The following is a 14,307-nucleotide window of genomic DNA, read 5'->3' on the forward strand; positions in this document are numbered from 1 at the left end:
GCATTCCTGTCATTCGCGCAGGTGGCTCACCTCCTTGAACCCCGCTCGACCGAGCGGCTCACCAACCGCAAGTCTGCCATGTGCCCGACCCTTCCTCTGCTTTAGGCCACATTTCCTCCTTCCTAAATGCATTTCTCCTGTCCCTTTACCTGATTGGACCACCAGTGGGGCTGGTAGGTGGCTGCTCTTCTTCCCTTTGCCTATAAAATCCTACCTGAAGGAAGATTTTTGGTTGTTGAAAGTTTTTTTGTTGCTTGGGGAGGTGCTGCCGAATTTTTGGTTACTGGTGTTTACTTGTTTGCTCGGTATTCCTTCTGAGTTGCTTGGTATTCTTGATAGTTGGTTTGATATTCCTGCTTGATTGTGTGTTTGACTACCGAAGCGGGCTGAAACTTTGAGAAGAGGAGGAGGTGCTGCCAAAATCTTTTTTCTTGGATTGGTTCTTCCCTAAATTGCTTGGTGGCTGGTTTTTTCTCCGTTTCTTTGAAAAAAAAAAAATGCAAGGTGTCTTCTTCTTCCTTTTCTCCTTACCCTAATTCCTCCTTATTTTGACCATTCCATTGGCCATAAAAATAATAATAATAATAAGAGTAGGAAGGAATGTTCATAATGTTTCATTAGCTTTATTTGTGATGTTTAATTACATACTTCTTGATCCATGAAAAATCTGAAAAAGCATGTGAAGGGCTTGGTTTCTATTGTGAAAATTTGTGCATCATATGATCACTATATAAAATGTTGGGATTTTTTTTTTATTTTATCCTTGCACTCATACCATCAGTTGGATGATGAAATAATCATACACTTGCTATGTTTATGCACCTGCCACCTTACTTTGAGCTTGGCGTTGCTCATGTACATCATACTAGCTTGAGATGAACAAAATCAGAGAGAATTTTATTTGTTATTTGCAAAGGGTGGAAAGTTTTAGTGCTTTGCTCATAAAATCTGAAAGTGTCGTTACCTTATTTGCAAAAGTTGGAAGCCTTGATGCTTATGTTTTGCAAAATATGAAATGTTAGGTGGCTAATTTGTGAAAATCTGAAACTTTGGGTGTCTAATTTGCAAAATCTGAAACATTTGGGTGGCGTATTTATAAAATCTTAAATTTATTGGTTGTTTATTTGCAAAATCTGAAATCTTTAAATGGTTTACGTGCAAAAAAAAAAAATCGGAAGTGAATGATAAATGAAAATTTTGGAAAGCTACAGTTAATGCTATGTGATGATATTTACTTACTTGGACTGCATTCTATAAATGAAATGTTGAAGTCCTTTATTATTGTTATTCCTAATCAAATAAATGCTGGAATTCATTTCAAAGCTGAGAAATATTGGCTTTAGGGATCCATTATACTTATATATCTCCTGTTATTTGTTCTTATTTGAAACATATGTTGACACAATACTTTGAAATATGAGGCTCCAAAGGGAAACACTTTTAGTTGTTTTGACCCAGTTGTTGGGTTCGGTTTGGCTCTTGTAGGATTGAATCTATGTTGAAAATTTTCTCTGTTTTGACCCACTTGTTGGGATCGGTTGGGATCATTTGCGATTGAATCTATGCCGAAGATTTTCTCTATTTTGACCCACTTGTTGGGTTCGGTTGGGCTCTTTTGGGATTGAATCTATGCTGGAAATTTTCTTTGTTTTGACCCACTTGTTGGGTTCGGTTTAGCTCCTTTTGGCATCATGTCTTGGCTGAAATCCTTGCTATTTTTGGCCCTTTTGGTGAGTTTGGTTTTGGCTTCTTCTAGGCTGAATTTAGCTGAAAGTTTTACATTAGTTTTGGCCCATTTGAAGGGCTCGGTTTGGGCTTCTTTTGGAGTTATATGTTGGCTGAAATTTCTTATTGTTTGGTCTATTCTTTGGGCGGACCATTTGGACCATTCTTTGGGCACGGTTTGACCCCGTTGTTGGGCATGGTTTGGTTGGGGGCCTCCTTTTTAATGCTCCTCCTCCAAAGTTTTTTTTTATGGGTAATCAAGTTTGTCATCCCAAAATTCATGAATTTCAATATCTATCTCTATGTGAGAATATTTAAGGTAAGCGTTGTCATTCTTTATGAGATGAAAGTGGGTTTGGTCCTAATGATTTATAATAGCTTATCAATTCACTATCTTATGTATATCAAAGGCGATGTAATGGCAGTACCTATGGTGGTTTCCTTTCTGTTGCCTTGTCCGTGAGTCTTACTTGGTGCTGCTGCCTTTGTGGCCTTCTTCTTTGCCCCTACCCTTGAGCCTTAATACTATGGTTGGATACTATGGTTGGTGTTGTAGCTGGTTTGGATTTAGCTTGCTTCTCATTTTATCCTAGCCATGAGTTTTTTCTATGGCTCTTTTATGTTAAAGGTAGTTGATTCGGGCTTGGCTTTCTGCTATTGCCCCTGCTTGTAAACTTTATCTTATTTACTGTCTTAAATTGTGAAGTTATGTTGAAACTTGATGATGTACTTCATGATTTTGTTACTGTGGGCTTGCTATGAAGTTTGGCTGCTCTCTTTCCTGGCCTTACCCGTGAGCCCTCTCTTTTCTGGTCTTATCCGTAAGCACTGCTCACTTTTTTGGCTTTACCCGTGAGCTGGTTTTGGGGCTGGTTTGTTTCTCTTTGTGGTCCTTGGTCGTGAGTTTGTTTAGGGTTTGGTTGCTCTCTTTCTTTCCCCTATCCATAGGCTTATTCTGTGGTGGCCTTCCCTTTCTTGGCTCTACCAGTGAGCTTAAATGTGTGGTGGCCATTCCTCTTTCTTGCTGCCCCTGGTTATGAATATTTATTTGGTCTTATCTAAATAGCTCCATGATTATATGAAATAAAAATCTTTTAATGAAAGGAAGAAATTAAAAGGATTTGGGACGAGTATGAAATTTTTATTTGGAAAAGAGTTTTGGAAGTTTGATGCTAAAATTTTGATGACATAAATGCTATATTTAGGTTCAGGATTAGGTGTGTGAGTGCATACAAGGAATGGAGCCATGGGTATAGTGTTATGTTAATTTTGAGTTCATTTTAACCTATTTGAAACCAAGAATTGGAAAGGATACCCTTTCTGGGTTGATCTAATTCTATAAAATTTGAGAAAATGATATCATTTCTGGATTGATTCAAGGATCTTGGGCTCTCTTTTGAGATTTGCTTCACCCTTTTGTCTTTCAGTCTTTTGGGTGAATCAATTCCTCCTCTCTCATCCCATTTTTATTTTTTTTCCTTGTTTCTTGGTTCGGTTTTCTGTGCTTACACATAAGCGCTCATATATAGTCTTTTGCTATATATGAAACCATCAAGCAATGTCGCAAGTATGTCGGTTTTGTTTTGGGGCTTAGAGCGATGATGACAAAGGCACGCCAGTGGTAGAGCAGAATGATATTTCATCCTACAACACCAGGACTCAATTCTGGGACCTGATGAATTGTAGGATGAAAATATCACTCATCGACATAAGACTGGCGGGGGACCCGTACCTTCCTAGGTTGTTGGCGGTCTTATACCCGATGACGTGATCAACTCGTGGACAACCATTCTTTTTTTTTCAAAATTGATAAAACAACTTGATAAAAGCATATACAATAATTATAAAAAATATTTTCGCTATAAAATATAACTTTCCTTTTGTAAGTCTGAAATATATACATGTACATGCTAAAATATAAATTTTAAATGTGTTACAACTTGGTTGTCCACTTGTTGATTACCGATACTGGTCTAAGGAGTACCCTCCTAAATTAGGTTCAGTAGTATATCCTTCTAGTTGAGTGGCGGGCTTTATACATCCGGGTGATCGATAGTAGCCTTCGACGTCCCTCGAGTACAAATATATATATATATATATATATATATATATACCCGACCCAAGTGTTTGCGGTCCCCTCTTTTCAAAGTTTTTCATATGTTTTCTTGGAATTTTTTGACAAACACTCGTAATCTTTTCTCCAGGATTTTCCCGAGGTTTTGATAGTTTTATTTAAATTATTACCCGTCAATTTTTTTCCGAGTTTTCCGTTGTGAATTATTTGTCGATTTTCTCGAGTTTTCCATCGTAGATTATTTGTCGATTTTCTCGAGTTTTTATAAGCAATGTTTCTTTTGTTTATACAGTGAATAATAGCTAGCTTAAAGGAGCAATAGGGAGAGAAAAACGATCCCGTTCTGGATTTAGCGATTGTGACCTAAGCTGTGAAAAAGTAGAAGCGAAAGAAGGGATCTATTCCAACAGCGAGGGCCTGTGGACAGTCTGCAGGGAGAAAAAGCATCCCTCTCTTCCTACAGGAAGATCGACAAGAAATGAGTTCAGCTGCTCTGGAGGAGGACCAGCGGCTAGGTTTGAGAATTAAAATTCAGAATAAAACGGAATAATGTTACTCATATCACAAGAGCTTATAAATAACTCTTACATAAATCCTAGAATATAAAAGAAAAAAAAGAAATAACAGGAAAGAAAAGACAATAAAAAAATAATAGAAAAGGAAAAATATAACACCTATTATTTCCAATTAATCAATTCATAATAATTATTTGGAAATAAAGGAAAGAACATAAAATAAGAAAGCCAAAAATAAGAAAGAAAACAAATCCAATCCAAAGAAATAATTTATTTGCACGGGAATAAATTATTTTCTAATATAAATTCTAACAATAAGAAATATTGATCGATCAATTATTGTTACAATAATATGATGCGGCCATCATTTTCCAACTAGAGTCGAGGAACCACTCGCACGTGAAATGTTTCCACGTCCGTATTGGACAAATTCATGAAACACAGAATCGAGTCCGATCATGTTTTCACTGGCCTGGTCCAAATTGCCCTACCTTTAATGGCCGGAAAGACCTTTTAGGGTCCTAGTTACCTTGCTTAACACTATATTAAGATTAATTGTTTGAAGAAATATATATATTTATTTTTTTTGGACAGGTTTCAGATTTTTTTTTTTATTATTTATGTTGATCTAAGAATTCTTCTTAGATTTCTTACATTAGGAGTATTGTATCATTTCTCGTCTCAAGTGATGTGTCTGTACCTTAATTGCGAAATAGATGATGGATCCTCGGTGGAGTTCATGTCATGCAAAGCAATCAACACTATATGAAGATTAGTTGTTTGAAGAAATATATATATTTATTTTTTTGGACTGGTTTCAGATTAAATTTTTTTTTTTTTTTTTTTAATGATAAAGAAAAATTTATCTAGTCATAGACTTCTCCTTTTTTTTTTTTTTTTTTTTTTTTTTTTTTTTTTTTTTTTTTTAATTGTGAAATAGATGATGGATCCTCGATGGAGTTCATGTCATGCAAAGCAATCACTGGATGATGTTCTCTTGTTTCTTTCACCCAGGACAGCCACCGTCGAAGCGCTCTAAGGTTGTTTTCATCTGGGGTATCAACCATTCATATTCGTACTACACCTACCTAGCATAGGCTTCACGTTCTTGTTGTTTTATCTCACAAAACAACAATTAACTCATAATTTTCTTCCCAAGATATATCTCGAACTTTTGATCCTTAAGCACCTAGAATCCTAGAACGACCTCATCTAGAATCAAATCCCAATAAACTCCAAATTTTTAGGGATTTCTTTTCTCCACTCCTGAACCTAAATCCACATAACCTGCCATATTAAATCTGCCAAAAATTATCCCTACACCCTCCATCCTCAACTCTAACCCTAAACCTAAATCACCCCCTTTGTTAGTCAAAACTCTAATTAGAAAAAAAGAGATACCATGTTGCCAAGTAGAAATATACAAAGAGCTACCTAAGAACTGGCAATGAAGAGCATACAAAGATAGATCATCAAACTATAATAAAGGCATGTTGCTTTTGAGAGGAAAATTTCCAAAAATGTCTCTCAGGGTTATAATGGCAACCCGCTAGATCGAGAGAAGGAAGTCCACCTGACACCATTCTAGGATTCCTAGAAATTGTTCAAGAATCGGATTTATCAGGGAGATTGTTGTAAAACAACAAGGAAAACAGAACATGAGGCCGGCTGAGTTTGAAAATCGAAAAGTTTGATGATTGTCCGGATGAACGAGTGTTGACCTCATTTTCAGTGAGATTTTAGTTTCCTAATCACAGAACCCAAAATCTACCTTAGAAATTTCTTGTTGACCATAATAGCAGACTAGTAAAGGAGCCCACCTCCCGTAGAACTTCAAACAACTTTTTAACTCATTTTTTGTGAAAAACTTGCATGAGTGGTTCAAAGCACTCAGCTTCTAGTTGCAAGGGCTAAGGACCAACATGTAGAGAGCCTGAAAATGAGTTCCTACAAGATCAGATGGCCTTAAGTGAACCCTCCGTGACTCAGCAACGCACTCGCTACACCACGCATGAAGTTGATACATTTTTGGCCCGACAGTCAGCGAACTTGTCTGGACGACCCAGGATGACGAAACGATTCCGGAACATCAATTTTAGCAGGGAAGGGCACCCATATTGCTAGGATTACGCGCGCGCATAAATGACACGGAAATCAATGCACTTTTTCTATTGGGACGAGGGCCCGGGCTCAACCCAGGCTCGACTTGGGCTAATCACCAGCTCACAGAATTTCAAATTTTAAATTTCAAAATTGAAACGGAGCATATAAAACTCATATTAATTGAAAATAATATGAGTTATATTGTTATATTGTTATATTGTCCTCATAGCATGTTATACTATCCTCCTAGCATGTTATACTGTTCTCTCAGCATGCTATACTGTTCTAATTCTTTAATGTATATTATATTATTCTCTTCTTTATACTGCATGTTTTATTGCTTTAATACACATTAAACCTTAGTATAGGAAAACCTAGTGAATACATAGGATTAATAACAAACCTGAAGTTGCTACGACAAGGAGCTTGGAGCAATCACCGTGGGCTACACAGGAACTACTTCAAGATGGATTTACAACATTAAAACATATTCACGTCACCGAACACTTTTGTTAGTTTAAATAACAACCCATAGGATTTCGAGGTGGTTTGCCTAGTGTAACGTAAACCCTGACATATCACCTTTAGGCTTTTGCACCACTCTGTTTTGTAATTATAAGTCATAACACTTTAGGATTCCGAGGTTACTGTACGGTATGGTGTAAATCCTCTTATTTTTTTTAGGTCATTTGCACGATCAAATATCGTCAAATATCGTGTGAATATAAGTCCTAAATTCTAAATAAATTGCAGGATCAAACATTAAATAACATTATTTCAAATACATAAAACCAAACAATATGATAGTTGGGAATTCACCGGAGTTTTCCTCGGATCCGTGATATCCCCTACTCTTCGCTCCTTTGGATTCATTAAAATAATTATTCCTGTTTAAGTCACTCCCGTTTGATTTTCTCATGTTCAATCTTGGAAACCTAAACTTTGAAATCTTGAAGTTAAAACCACTGATCTTAATCGAGAGTTTTCTTAAGTGACCCCAGTCATTTAAGATGTAATTAACTATAGGGTCTTCCCTCTATAGGGAACTTAGAACCCAGGTAAAATAAACCTTATCTAATCTTTATATTAGGTAGGGGAACTTGTTAGCCTCATATAAAATATTTCGCAGACCAAACGTCACAAATTCTTTAGTTTAGGTGATTGAGCCTACTACAAATGATATGTTTATTCTTCGGGATAAGTATATTACTCGTGGTATTGTGCTTAGCCATCCAAACTATCCAAAATGTGAGACTCGCTTGGTCTCATGTATCTTTAAATTAAAATATTTCTTTCAAAAAAATTAAATTTACATCAAAACTATTTTCATATTTATAAAACTTATCTCCCTTTTTCAAAAGTCCTAAAGTTTAAAAAGTTTTAAAATTAAATTAAAACGGCCGACACTATGTCAGACATTAAATGAGCATTACTGATGCCAAAAAATCACAAGATCAGTAAGTTGTGTCCTTAACAGCTTAAAACTTCTTGTATGATATCATTTTTAGGGTGATTCTGACTATATACCTCCACTAAAAGAAGCAGTGGTATAATTTCTATTTCATCACATAACAGCTCAGAAAACAATCTGCAGTAGAGCAACCGCAAAAGTACAGCAAGAAAAATACTAAAGGATGCTTATTGTGTCCGGTGTTTGACCATCATTTGATTTTTCAAGGAGAATTATTTAGATATTCTTTGTCAGAAATTAATTGCGCAACAGTAGGCTACAAACCTGAAAAAACCATCAGCGTAAGGCATAAATAAAACTATCATCTGCATAAAAGTTAGTACAGACGAGTAACTTTTGCTAAAATTTACGAAAAAAGAGAATTTGACGGGTCAACAAAATAATAATATTTCATATAAGAAGTGTTGAAATTCAAGATGTGGAATAATGTTATTGATATCAGATTATAAATAACTCTTACAAGAATCCTAGAATACGAAAGACAATAAAAAAAAGAAATAACAAGAATGAAAAAATATAATACCTAATATCTTCAATTAATCAATTCATACCAATTAGTTGGAGATAAAGGAAACAACATAAAATAAAAAAACCTAAAATAATAAAAGAAATAAATCTAAACTAAAGAAATAATTTATTCCTCATAGCTTCTCACAGGAATAAATTATTTCCTAATATAACATCTAATACTCTGCCTCGAGTTGAAATATAGTTGAAAACTATATTCAACTTGGATTTGAAAGCATCACACAATGGGCGAGGAAGATCCTGTGAAGTAGAAGGTGAAGTCTTCATCTCGTACTGCAGTTTTCATATACTGCAGTTCCAACAGTGTCTGTAGGTAGACGGAAGACTCCTACAGGTATTGTTGCAGTGGAGTTTGCAGGGAAGAAGACAACTGTGGTTATTTTTACTGCAATTCCTGCAGTGTTTGTAGGTGGGCGAAAGAATCCTACAGGTAATATTGTAGAGTTTGTAGGGATGTAGACAATCTGCAGAAAAAACTGGCTTCTAGATGAATGTGGTTGTCTTATACTGCAGTTCTTGCAGTGTCTGTAGGTAAGCGAAAGGTTCCTACAGGTAATGTGACAAGGGAGTTTGTAGGGAAGTAGACGACCAACAAGAAATGCCACATGGTATGGCCCGTAGAAAAAAAAAGGAAAAGCTCATGAGATAAGCCTTACTTCAGGAAAAGGCTCTAGATAAGGGTCTGTTGCAGAAAAGATTCCAGTGGGTCTGATGCAGGAAACGGCTCCGGAGGAAGGTCTGTTGCAGGAAGAATTTCAGTAGAGGGTCTGCTGCAAGAAAAACTCTGGAAGAGAGTCTGATAAAGGTAAAAACATCGAAGGAGGGCCCCAATGGTTTGATTGAAGTATAAACTCTCCAGGTAGAGAAATGTTAACATTTGTTGCAGAATTCCTCATTGAGGATCCCAAATTGGATAATAAAACTTGTCGAAATCTCCTAATTTATAAGTTCTTATCTTCATATTGTAAGTACAATCCTTCTCTCAAGGACGTTGGGGATATAAAGACAGGTGGCTTACACCCACAACTCTGGGCGTTAGTGCAAATAGTACTTTGACAATAAAGCATCACTTTGGCCAATAGAGATATATGCCAAAATATTCTAATTGTAGAGAGCATCAGAAGACCCCTTGATCCCGGATTACCAACCCCATCAAACCCAAGCCCTGACAACAACGTCTGACCCACACCAATCTTTCCGAGAGAGTAGCTTCCAACAAGTTGGGAAGCTTAAAATCGTTCGTCTGGCTAGAAGACAGGGAAGCAGTCCGCTCACTGTCGTTTGTAACGTCAAGCACATCAATGGAATATCGAGAGGAGCCCACAACGGTTGGCAGGTAGGGATCGTCATCACGGAGTGTCTCACCGCCTAATCCACCACTGGTGTAGGTCAAGCCATAGTAGATCTAGCTTGACATTGGAAGAGGAATGGCGAAGGAGCTAAGGTTTTCGCGAGTGGAAGAGATAGAACTGAAGGATAAGATCGGCTTAGGATTTACTGGCAGCACGCTCCCATCTGGTGTGCACTTCCACGACCTCCCCCTCTTCTTCTTCATCGGTCGAACAAGCGGGCTTGACCCAAACAGTACTGCAACAAAAGAAAGAGCTTCAATCACGAGCTTCTGCAGCGATGGAGGTCCCATTGCCTCCACTGAAGCGGCAACTTGTGTTCTTGTCGTCTGAGATATTGGCGAAATAACTCCACTCCGTCGAGGCTAAGGTTATATGACCTTGTTGCATCTAACACCGCCTGAGATATTGGAAGAGTAAATTGTTGTTTTGTTTACCCTGTAACTCAACTCATAGGAGAGAGTTGTTAGAGTGTTGAAATTGTGGTTTGGCCTGCTGTAGTTAGCTTACAAGTGCTGCAAATTACTGTTTGGAGGTGTTAAAAATGTTGTGATGGCGTAGGGTGTTGTGAAAACTGTTTGCAAAGCAGTGAGAGCAGTTTGGGTGTTGAAATTATGGTTTGGGCTGCTGTAGGTAGCTTACAAGTGCTGCAAATTACTGTTTGGAGGTGTTAAAAATGTTGTGAGAACTTTTGAAGTATTGTGAGAGCTATTTGGAGTGTTGTTAGAACTGTAGGTGTTGTATGGGCTTGTAAGTATTATTTGGAACACAATTAAGTGTTGTTTGGGGTATTTCGAGGGCTAATTTTGGGCAGTTTTGGCACCGTGTTGGAACCACTTTGACACCGTTTGGGCAACATTTTAGCATTGCTTTATGCATCGACTTTTGGAGAGGTTTATGTAGCCTTTAAGTGTTGATTTACACGGTTTTAAAATTGGATTTCAAGAACCCTTCTATCCACTGTTTTGAAGTTTTTTTTTTTCTGAATTATTATTTAAACGCTTTTAGGTCGATTCACTTACTCTTTTCCTTCTTTCGGTTTTATTAGTTTTGGAAGTGGGTCAGCTCCCTCCTTTTATTCTATTTATTTTTAAATGATTAAGTCAAAAAAAGAGGGAATTTCTGATTTAATTACTTAGAAGACACTTAGAAATATTTGAGGATTAAAATATTTGAGGATTAGTTATTTGAGGATTAGTTGAAAAACACTTAATTGAGGGTAGAACACCTTAAATCACTTTAAGCATAAGTTAAAGTATAGACTTCTTAGATTTTAGGAGCACACCCGAGGTGAGAGTTCATCTACCTAATTCTCAGTGTAGGTTTCCAAATTTTAGAAGCACACCCGATGTGAGAGTCTATCTACCTAATTTTCAGTGTAGACTTTCTAGATTTTAGGAACACACCCTAGGTGAGTGTTCCTTTATCTAGTTTTCAAATAAATGATGGAAACTAAGCACTTAACCCTAATTCACAAACTTATTAAGATACTAGACATGAGGATGCACTGAAACGTATTTAATGCTTCTTTAATTAAATTAATAGTGGAATTCCCGTCATGACTTTACCTATAGTGAAACTCAGTACACCGGGATTTGAGCTTTGATATTACACTCAAATCCTCCTGGTAATTGGGAACATTTATTAATGTCACATATAGATCACTAGACTAGGATAAGTCTAGAGTCTAGGTGACGAGGAAGATGATGACACTGCTTATGTGTGCTTAAACGAGGGATACGAAGTGAAATTATTAGAATGGTATCGTCTACCTCCAGGACCTTCAATGAGGGGAGAGAATAAAGACTGATGATACTATTCCTCAACTCTTGATAAGATTGTTGCCCCCGATGCTCTTAAGTCGACAGTAGTCCTAGCATGATTAGACTGACTAGCCTGTGGACTATACTATTTTACAACATATTTACAAAAATTAAAAAAATAAAAAAAAAATTCTTTTGCTTGTTAAAGTGAACTCTACAAGTAAATCTAAACAACAACTTTTGCATGAAAATTTAAAGAATTTTGATAAAATTTACAAATGTCCATGGCTAATCACTTGGATTGAGGTTAAGAACTGTCTTCCGTAGATTGTCGGGTTAGTAACTCGTATTCAAAGTTGAGAAGCACACAGTACAGCTCTGAGCCCCCACATTTACTGATGTCTTACACCTAGTCTTGGTCTTTCATATGTGACCGTGAATTTTGCTTCACCTGTTCGTATTTTATTACGACTCCTTTTTCTGACTTTCATGTTGGATTTTCTCGCTTTGATTATTTTTCTTGCAAGTTTATTTAAATCTGTTGCAAATCATACTATACTTGGAATGTTAATCACACAACAGTAGCAGATGCTCAGATCCGTTTTTACAGTTTATTTACAGCATTTTAGTTTACTGCATTTTACTTTTCAAGTGTCTTTTATTTACTAGCAATCTGTTTATTCTGCATGCAAAACCAAAACTGTGAAACATAAACCACCAATCTCAAACACTTAAACCCTATCGCTACAGCAAGAGCTTGTAGTCAACTTTTTGGGCAGCACGACGAGGAGCTTGGATCAAGCGACAAGAGAATCATCTTCAACAATCTCTCTCTTCCTAGCATAATAACAACCTATAAGACTTCGAGTTGGTCGTCCAGTGCAACATAAATCCTCACACCCTCTTTAGGCACTTGTGCAACTATGTTATAGAGCGTTAAGTCCTAATTCGTTTTAGGTTCTGAGGTTGTTGTTCGTTACGACGTAAACCCTCATCTCCTTGCGAGTTATTTGCATAATCAAATATTATGCAAATGTAAGTCTCAAATAAAAAAATTGACAGAATTGAACACCTAAATAACATTGTCTCCAAAATTCAGCCACAAATTAGGATAGTTTAGGAAGTCACTGAGGTATCTCCTCGGGATCTGTGACATCCCCTACCTTTTCCTCCCTTTGGACTCTTGAAAATAACTGACTTGCTTTTCCACGTCCTACCGTGAAAACTTAAACCTCAAATTCTTCAAGACTAGTACCTCTGATCATTATTGGGAGTTTTCTCAAGTAACCCAAGTCATTTGGGATGTAATTAACTATAGAGGTTTGCATTAACTATAGAGGTTTGCCTAACTATAGAGGTTTGCCTCTATAGGGAACTTAGAACTCAGATAAAATAAATCATATTCAATCTCTGTATTAGATAGGAGAACTTGTCGGTCACACATAAAAGATTCGCAAACCAAACGGATGTCACAAATCTCTTAGTATACAAGATTGGGTTTGGGTCTATCGCTGAGGTATACACTTATCTTTCGGGAGGGTGTAGTATTCGAGGTATCGGGTAAGATTATGCAAACTAATGAACGAATGAGATCCATTTGGTCTCATTTTTAAAAAATTAAAACACACTACTTTCAAAACAATATATATATATATATATATATATATATATATATACCTCTTATTATATTAAATTAAATTTTAAAATTATTTTCATTATTTTCAAAATCACAGGAAAAGTTGGCCGACAACGAGTTTACTCTTTTAGGATGGTCATTACTTGGATGGAATCATATTCAAACAATAAGCAAATTATGCATTCAAAGCTTTCACTAAATCCATAACAATAAATTTGAAATTAAAACAGATGAAAAGCTGAATCAAGACGACACAATATACAAGCATCCATTAAAGCCATTACACCTTATGCCTTACTCATGCACTAACATTAAATAAAAAATGTTTTATTATAAATGCTGATAACGCACCTGGATGCTGGGTACCAAAGCTTGGTCAACAACCATTCTGTCTGTCTCAATGCTTGCTAATGTCTCACCAGAAGCATGCCAAGGATCTGGTAACAATGTCGCCGGATTAATAAGAGCAGACTCAATTCCTTTGCCCAACATATCAAGCAACAATCTTGCTTGCATATCGAGAACAAGTGCCCTAACATCTTGAGCATTTGTACCCTCCAGAAGTCTGCACTTTATCCTGTCAAGGCTCTACAAGAATGAAAGAGCAGATTAATCAGTTTTACATTAGTTAGTTTCAGATTAAAAATAGAATATTAAATTTCATTACCGAGTCATACAGACAAAGAAAATTTCAATGATGGGATGTACATATTTCAAGTTACATAGAGGATTAACTTTATAATCCTAGAAGAACATTAGAAATTGCATAGAGAAATAGATCCTTATGATAAGAATCGAGCAACCTATTGTTGGAAATCCTTATTTATTCCAACAAGAATAAAAATAGAAACACCATAAATCAAATACCAAATTTTATCAGCAGAATAAAGATGATAATTATGATGATAATGAATGCACTCTTATTCATTTCAACAATTAGTGATTTCCAAACAGAGCCAACTCCATGACAAAGCAATGCTAAAGTTTCAACATTTTTTCTTTTCTTTTTTTTTCTTCTTTTTATTTCTTTTTTTTTTTTTTGCAATAATATTTTTAGCATCTTATTTCAACCAGTGTCCCTTCCATATTCCAAATTAAAATTCCTCACCTGCACAGAACCCTCAAGATGTTTAGAAGATATAG

The 14,307-nt window shown here is 36.2% G+C and overlaps 1 protein-coding gene across 3 annotated transcripts in view; it reads right to left on the bottom strand.

The window, feature by feature from the left end:
* The window catches only part of LOC110023498 (mediator of RNA polymerase II transcription subunit 16), an 80,452-nt gene that overhangs the window by 31,402 nt on the left and 34,743 nt on the right, over nt 1-14,307 (bottom strand). For all 3 annotated transcript variants that reach the window (XM_020722963.1, XM_020722955.1, XM_020722971.1), the window contains one exon: nt 13,516-13,752. In XM_020722963.1, the coding sequence (XP_020578622.1) occupies nt 13,516-13,752 (237 nt within the window). The remainder of the gene's footprint in view (nt 1-13,515; nt 13,753-14,307) is intronic.

This window comes from Phalaenopsis equestris, unplaced genomic scaffold (assembly GCF_001263595.1).
Source record: "Phalaenopsis equestris unplaced genomic scaffold, ASM126359v1 Scaffold000002, whole genome shotgun sequence".
Taxonomy (NCBI): Eukaryota; Viridiplantae; Streptophyta; class Magnoliopsida; order Asparagales; family Orchidaceae; genus Phalaenopsis; species Phalaenopsis equestris.